Source organism: Poecilia formosa, unplaced genomic scaffold (genome assembly GCF_000485575.1).
Source record: "Poecilia formosa unplaced genomic scaffold, Poecilia_formosa-5.1.2 Scaffold428, whole genome shotgun sequence".
NCBI lineage: Eukaryota > Metazoa > Chordata > Actinopteri > Cyprinodontiformes > Poeciliidae > Poecilia > Poecilia formosa.
The window spans coordinates 230225-238263 of NW_006800367.1; the positions used below are offsets into that span (position 1 = coordinate 230225).

An 8039-nucleotide genomic window follows, 5' to 3' on the forward strand; every position below is an offset into this window, starting at 1 on the left:
ATCCATGATGGTGACTAAACAGTTTTCCTATAACAGTAATTAGTTTCTCCACCATTAGCACAGTTAGCAACATCTTCATGAGGGTGATTGGTGGGGCTAAGCCCCTCCTCCTGACTCTGATTGGTTGTTTCAGACCATAGCGGTGCATTTATTCAGATGGCAATAGCAGCCCAGGAAGATGATCTGTCTCATGTTATATTGTCAGGACATGGTAACGGCTTTAGCTAATGTATAAAAACATATTTTTAATAAAAGTTACATTAATTTGCTTTATGTATATGATAAACATTTAGTTTTCCAATATTTAGCCGTTGTGGCCTCACAGAATCCACCGGGTTAATACCATAAGTGGTTTTATTTATGACTCGGACCGTCTTATAGAAACTCAGGACCCGCTTCTGTTAAATGATGAAAATAAAAGCTGGACTCCGTCACTCCCTCTCCCTCGTACGTCAGATTTGTGAATGAGCGTGAGCCCGGAGCGGATGATGTCATGGCGACCGGAGGCCGACCCTGCGCTGCTGCGCCGCATTAATGAGTTACTCCATTTGTTTGCGGTTCTCCACTTTATATTTGGCAGTCGCTCCACTTCCTGAGTGTGTTTGATGGTTTCGGAGGTTTAGGGCACTCTGCCCGGCCGCACGCCGCTGCTCCACGCGGCCGACAGGAAAGGGCCGCGGAGGAGGGGCGGCCCAGACAGGCCGACGGCGAGAAGGAGACTAATTGATCCGGACGACGTGGGAGAGAGATGAGGCATTAGATCTGTGCGAGTCAGAGAGGAGTGATGGATGTCTGAGGCCCAGCGGCTTGTTTACGACTCAGACTGGTGATTTATGAGACGAGTTTCACCAAGAATTTATGAGCTTCCTTCAAAGTCTTTAAGTCGCTGTTTTTCTGACATCCTGCTGTTAATGAAAAGTTTCAATTGATGGTTGGAAACAGCATGATTGAATGGATCTGCTGCTTTGTTTTGCATGATTGCATGAAATGACAAATCGTCGTATAACTCCTGAGTTTGGCCAATTTCTGTTCTCAGCAAATAAAGTTTTCCTGTGCAAACTTCCTCTGAAGCGTCTGAGTCTCAGAGGAAATCTGCAGATTATCACCAGATTATTCTGGATTGTTGGAAGAAGTTCCACATGGAGGAACATTTATTTGTTTCCTGTTTGTTTTCTTTTGGACTTGGTAGGAGACTCTATGGACGAGGATTAGTCACACCGGAGAAGAGGACAGAAGTCTGACTTTAATCTTGTGAGATCAAAGTCAGAACTGAGTTCAGTCAAAATTTGGAGGAAAAAAAAGTCAGAATTTGAAAAAAGTCTGAATTCGGAAAGTTTCAACACAAAACTTGGAAATTTGAAAAGCAGAAAATGTTTTACTCTTGAAACTCAGACAATTTTCTATTTCTGAGTTCAGAAAATTTACAAGATTATTTTCAACATGTTTGAATTTGTTCTCTTGCAAATTTCTGAAATTTGAACTCAGAAATGTCCTAATATTATTTCTGAGATTAATCTAAACAAATGTTTTCCTCTTGAAATTGTTTTACTTTGGAGCTCAGAAATGTTAAAGGTATTTCTAGAAAATTTCTGAGATTAATTCTGAGTTTTTGGTGGAAATTTAATCCTTTTTTATCTGCATTGGCTCTTCACATCCGTTCAGACTGAAATGATAGTTTTAGATAAAAGCAACATCCGACATTTCATAAAGCCTATCTGGATATCTATTTATCTATCTAGATATACACACATCTATAGCACTAGTTTAAGACTGAACAGTGAAGTTCTAATTAATGCAGCAGCTACTGTTAAAAACGGCATCATGAGGATAAAATTCACTCATATAGAACCAAAAACTGAATCCAGGAGCTGAAGTTAGTAATAATAGTGATATTAGTGATAATAGTAATAATAGTGATATTAGTGATAATAGTAATAATAGTATTAATAGTGATATTAGTGATATTAGTGATAATAGTGAGTTAGTCCTCGTCCCTCATCCTCTCCCCCTTCAGTCGGCGTGATCCTGGTCTCCCTCTGAGCCCTGGGGACCTGGTATTGATCGGAGCTGTGTAGGTAGTGATTGGACATGAGTGGATAATTTCCTTTGCTGCATTAGAGTCCATTACTGGACTCGCTCTCCGGAAAGTGAAAGACATCCTCAAAAGAAAAAAAAACACAGCGAATGTTCTTGGAAATGGATTCTTCTCACAGAAATGATTTAACGTCTGAGGATCCTCCAAGTTTCTCTTCAGGTTTGGAGACGATGACGGAGAGAAGCGGCGTGGAGATTCCTGCTGAAACGCCTCATTTAGCCAAACCCAGCTGGTTTCTCACATTTATTCAGGGGAAACTGGCCAGGAATGATGACAGACTTTAATTCAGGGATCCCATGAGATGAACCAGAACACAGCATGGTCAAGAAATGTATTTAAGAATGCAACTCCCCCCGTTAAAACACAAATTAACTGTTGACTTTGCTTTGGAGGCCGATGTTACTAACACAAGAAGAAGAAATTATTTGGTCTAATTAGACTTTTTCACCTGCTCATGTAACTGTTCTGACATAAATACTGAGAAATTGTTTCTTGTGATAAACAGGAAAACTAGTCATTTAAAATCTGATGAGTCTGGAAAGATGGATGATTTCCAGATTTAATTCTCCTTCCAGGTTTGTGTTTTTGTTTCCATCCAATCAGCTTCAAGTCTTTATTTAAAGAACTCAGAAAGAGCAACAACAGGAACCCAGAGCAGGAACATCCGGCTGTCTGAGCTTACAGGCTTCGGTTTGTGGGAGCCTTAGATTCATAGCTGGCTTTTAAAAATGTCCAGAAAATGACTGAGAACCCAACTTTGACCTGCAGAACTGGTACCGACGGCAGGAAAACTTGGGAATTTGAACTTTTTTGTACTTTTTGAGGTGAATGGTGAATTACAGTCGTGCCTAGATGTCATCATTCACATACAGAAAATGCTCACTACATTTTGCCATATTCTGGCGCCCCCTCTAGGGCAGCGCCCCTGTGGGTTTACCCATTTTTATCACAACACAGTCACTTCCAATAACTTCCAGAAACTCCTGAATTTATGGCCATGAATGATTCTGTATTTAATTATTCGGGTCTTATCTCCTCCGCTGGATGAAAGCTGGTTTGTTTTGAGCTCTGAGCAGCCGCTCCTGCTGATGATGAGGATGATGATGACAGCATCTGCGCGCCTGCAGGTGATTCCTTTAAGACCAGGGGGAGGAAGAGGAGGAGGAGGAGTGCAGCGGGTCGCCACGTTTCAACATATTACATATTCTCTGTTGGCAGCCCGGTGACCTGGAGCCTCTTCNTAGTGAGTTAGTCCTCGTCCCTCATCCTCTCCCCCTTCAGTCGGCGTGATCCTGGTCTCCCTCTGAGCCCTGGGGACCTGGTATTGATCGGAGCTGTGTAGGTAGTGATTGGACATGAGTGGATAATTTCCTTTGCTGCATTAGAGTCCATTACTGGACTCGCTCTCCGGAAAGTGAAAGACATCCTCAAAAGAAAAAAAAACACAGCGAATGTTCTTGGAAATGGATTCTTCTCACAGAAATGATTTAACGTCTGAGGATCCTCAAAGTTTCTCTTCAGGTTTGGAGACGATGACGGAGAGAAGCGGCGTGGAGATTCCTGCTGAAACGCCTCATTTAGCCAAACCCAGCTGGTTTCTCACATTTATTCAGGGGAAACTGGCCAGGAATGATGACAGACTTTAATTCAGAGAGGCAGAGCCACACAGCTGAATGAGATGAACCAGAACACAGCATGGTCAAGAAATGTATTTAAGAATGCAACTCCCCCCGTTAAAACACAAATTAACTGTTGACTTTGCTTTGGAGGCCGATGTTACTAACACAAGAAGAAGAAATTATTTGGTCTAATTAGACTTTTTCACCTGCTCATGTAACTGTTCTGACATAAATACTGAGAAATTGTTTCTTGTGATAAACAGGAAAACTAGTCATTTAAAATCTGATGAGTCTGGAAAGATGGATGATTTCCAGATTTAATTCTCCTTCCAGGTTTGTGTTTTTGTTTCCATCCAATCAGCTTCAAGTCTTTATTTAAAGAACTCAGAGCAACAACAGGAACCCAGAGCAGGAACATCCGGCTGTCTGAGCTTACAGGGTTCGGTTTGTGGGAGCCTTAGATTCATAGCTGGCTTTTAAAAATGTCCAGAAAATGACTGAGAACCCAACTTTGACCTGCAGAACTGGTACCGACGGCAGGAAAACTTGGGAATTTGAACTTTTTTGTACTTTTTGAGGTGAATGGTGAATTACAGTCGTGCCTAGATGTCATCATTCACATACAGAAAATGCTCACTACATTTTGCCATATTCTGGCACCCCCTCTAGGGCAGCGCCCCTGTGGGTTTACCCATTTTTATCACAACACAGTCACTTCCAATAACTTCCAGAAACTCCTGAATTTATGGCCATGAATGATTCTGTATTTAATTATTCGGGTCTTATCTCCTCCGCTGGATGAAAGCTGGTTTGTTTTGAGCTCCTGCTGATGATGAGGATGATGATGACAGCATCTGCGCGCCTGCAGGTGATTCCTTTAAGACCAGGGGGAGGAAGAGGAGGAGGAGGAGGAGGAGGAGGAGGAGTGCAGCGGGTCGCCACGTTTCAACATATTACATATTCTCTGTTGGCAGCCCGGTGACCTGGAGCCTCTTCCTGCTGGTCCTGATGCTGCCGCCGCTGCTGCTGGGATCATGAAGCAGCTCTTCCCTCCCTCTGGTTGCCTCTGGAAACTCGCCTCCTCCATCATATTAATGGGATAATAATGTGATTGATTGGTCATTTCCGCGGAGAAATGCTGTTTGCTGCTTCCTGAGCGCGCAGGGATCTTCAGAGAACTTTCCTCCTGCCGGTGAGGAGGAGCCGACAGGCAGGAGGTTCATTCAGGTTTTCATTTCCCAGCTTCTGCTCCGAGGAGGAGGAAGAGGAGGAACATGGAGCGCCTCCGCGGCTCTCCGGAGCGCATTAGGCGGTTCCAGCAGCGGGAGCTTCCGGCTGCTGATGTGCAGCTCTGCGAGCGGACCGAGCTGTAGCGGAACCGAACCGAGCCGGCTTTCAGCTGTCCCTGCGTCGCAGTAGAGGACAGGGAGGAGGAGGAGGCATCTATGCAATTTTATTTTGACTTTGCATTTTATTATGAGCGCAGAGGAGGGAGATGCGGGACCGGCGTGCGGGGAGGCGGCGGGAGCTCCGGCCGCCCAGCAGCGCCTCACCTGGGAGGAGAGCGACCCGCTCTGCTCCCAAGGACGTCCGCAGCCCGACCGCGAGGAGGAGCCGCAGCCGGGAGAGGATGAGGAGGAGGAGGAGGAGGCAGAGGGCCGCGCGCGTGCGGCTGACGCCGAGAAAATCAGCGGGGAGGAAAATGGGGGCAACACTTCCAGCGAGGAGGGGGCGGTGGGGGGCAGATGTGGCAAAACGCAGGCGATGCCTTCAACCTGCAGCAGTGAGACGTGCATCCCGACCCCGAGCTGCAGGATCTGCTTCCAGGGGGCCGAACAGGTAGGCTGCTGGTTCTACTGGTTCTACTGGGTCTGCTGGTTCTGTTCGCACATCTGTCACCAGCTCGGCCCGATCAGATCACAAACTGCGGTTCTGTCTGTGGTGAAGTGAGGCTGAAGGTGAGCATGCTGCCCTGTGATTGGCTGACGGCAGCGGCTCTGCTGGCGATCAGAGCAGGAACCAGAACACGAACCCAAACATCCACTGCTGGAAGTCTGCTTAACAAAGCCTATAACCTGTCTGAAGTGACCTCTGACCTCCCTGAGTTACCGCAGCCGCTCGTTGAAGACGTTATTTTATAAATTATAAAATGATAATTGAATTTTGTTACTATACACAATGAGAAAACCAAGATAGCAACTCTAGGAAAAGATATTTCTCTATATACAAAGTAAAACGTTTGTATAGATACATACTGTACATCTATATCTAGGTATAGATGTATCATGTATAGATGTGTACATCTATTACATCTACATAGATGTACACATACATCTATGTACATCTATGCTGGTTCTACTGTACATAGATGTACATCCATGCATAGATGTATGCATGGATCGATGCATACATCTATAGATGTATCTATAGATGTATGCATCGATCCATGCATGTACAGATCTATACATCTCTAGATCCATAGATCTCTAGATCTATGGATCTAGAGATCTATGGATCACTATAGAGATCACATATCATATTTTCTTCATCTGTTGTTCTAGACATGTACATCACTATAACTGTAGAATCACTGAAAGTTTTGTATTTTTATTTTTATATCAGGAATAAATCTTAAAAAAATATTAAAATGAATGAAATAAAAAAAAACAATTCAAATGTGTAGAAGGTGGTTTGCAGTAAGATTAAACTTTTATTTAGTCCATCGTTTACAGAGCCTCATGAAAGTCGTGCTAACTTTCTGAATTGTTTCACTTTGTGTGACGTGACATTAGGGACGGGCTTTTATCCTATCGTTTATCGTCTCTCAGGATAAAATTCTCATTAACATTTTGATTTATCAGAATGTTAAACTCGGGTGCAGATTATCATAAAATAAGTGATAAAGTCATAAAATGTGTTGTAAAACCCTGAGCTGCAGTGTATCTGTCACATCAGAGGTGCAGGACAGCGACACAACCATAATCAGGTTAAAATCTCATCCCAAAGTGACGCACCAATTTGTCTGCCCGTCTTCCTGAAAGCGGATGGACAGACGTGGACATGCGGGACAAATGGACCGTCAGTCCAGGCTGAAACCTGAGATGCTGCAGGCCTGTGACAGCAGCGATGAGGACGATTCATCGCTGCCAGAGCTGAAGGGAAGCAGGAGAACGGGCAGCAAGCGCCTAAGTGGACATCCTGTCCTCCCAACGTGGGCTCCAGCCTGTTAGCAGATCAAATCTAATAACTCCGCCTCCGGGTCCAGACTCATGGCTGCTGTGAAGCAAAGCCTGGAGGCTGGGAAGAGCTTAGTTATCTGCTTTTTAAAAACTGACCAAAACCACAGTTTGACTTTTTCTGCTGCCTAAAGTTGCATCATCAGATCAGTTTGATGAATTAAACTGAAGCTTTTCCTTAAGCTTCCACCTGTGAGAAACTTTGTATCTATTCATTAAAATACAACATTACTGTCAGTAAAAGCCAATATTTCATCTTTAATCATAAAATTAATTTTTTAAGAGTTTTTATTGATTCCAGATCTGACATTTAGAGTTTTTGAAGTTCAGTTAGATCACTTATAAAACAATCCATCGACACCCTGCAAAACGTTTCATACCTCCATTACAACCACAGACTTCAGTCTATTTTACTGGAACGCTTTATGATGGATAAACACAAAGGAGTGAATCAGTTTAAACACTTTTACATGTAAAAGTCTCCACAGTGAAGCATGGTGGTGGCTGTGTCATGCTGTGGGTTCTATCAGCATAAACAGAGGAACAGGTCAGAGTTGACGGGCAAGGCAAGAAGAAAATCTGGTCAAGGTTAGATGGAATTTCTTGAGCTCAAAGCATATTGGTTAGCATGGCCTAGTCAAAGTCCTGAGGTAATAGTTGAAAACAGTTAATTACAGGTGCTTGCAACCCAAGCTGGGCCCTCTAACTGCCAAAATATGGCAAAGAATATTTTTTACAGCATAGATTTCTGAATAAAAACATAGGTTTGATGTTTAGGTTATGAAAAATGTTTTTATTTAATTTCGTAATTATCCTCAATTTGTCACGCTCCACTAAACACAGAAATGGTTCTGACTTTCACTTTAAACAGCTAAATTACATTCAGATGAAAAAGGAAGAGGCACCGATACATCATGTCTGATGTCATTAAAGACAGGATGATGTGATGTCATCAATGACATCCTCTCCTGTTACTTCAGAGGTCCTTGAATAACACAGCTCTTAGCGTAGCGCACCATTGTTACCATGGCACGTAGGCGACGTCGCAGACCGCGCTCCTCCTACAGACGTAGGAGGAGGCGCTCCTAC

At 43.6% G+C, this 8039-nt stretch overlaps 1 protein-coding gene across 3 annotated transcripts in view; it reads left to right on the forward strand.

Annotated features, from left to right (window-relative positions):
• Nucleotides 1-1568: 1568 nt before the first annotated feature.
• Nucleotides 1569-8039, forward strand: part of marchf11 (membrane-associated ring finger (C3HC4) 11) — a 17598-nt gene continuing 11127 nt past the window's right edge. Inside the window, exons 1-2 of one of the 3 annotated variants that reach the window (XM_016663559.1) lie at nucleotides 1569-3264; nucleotides 5141-5553. In XM_016663559.1, the coding sequence (XP_016519045.1) occupies nucleotides 5191-5553 (363 nt within the window). In that variant the 5' untranslated portion in view covers nucleotides 1569-3264; nucleotides 5141-5190. The other 2 variants (XM_007577120.2, XM_016663560.1) reach the window with 2 other exon arrangements.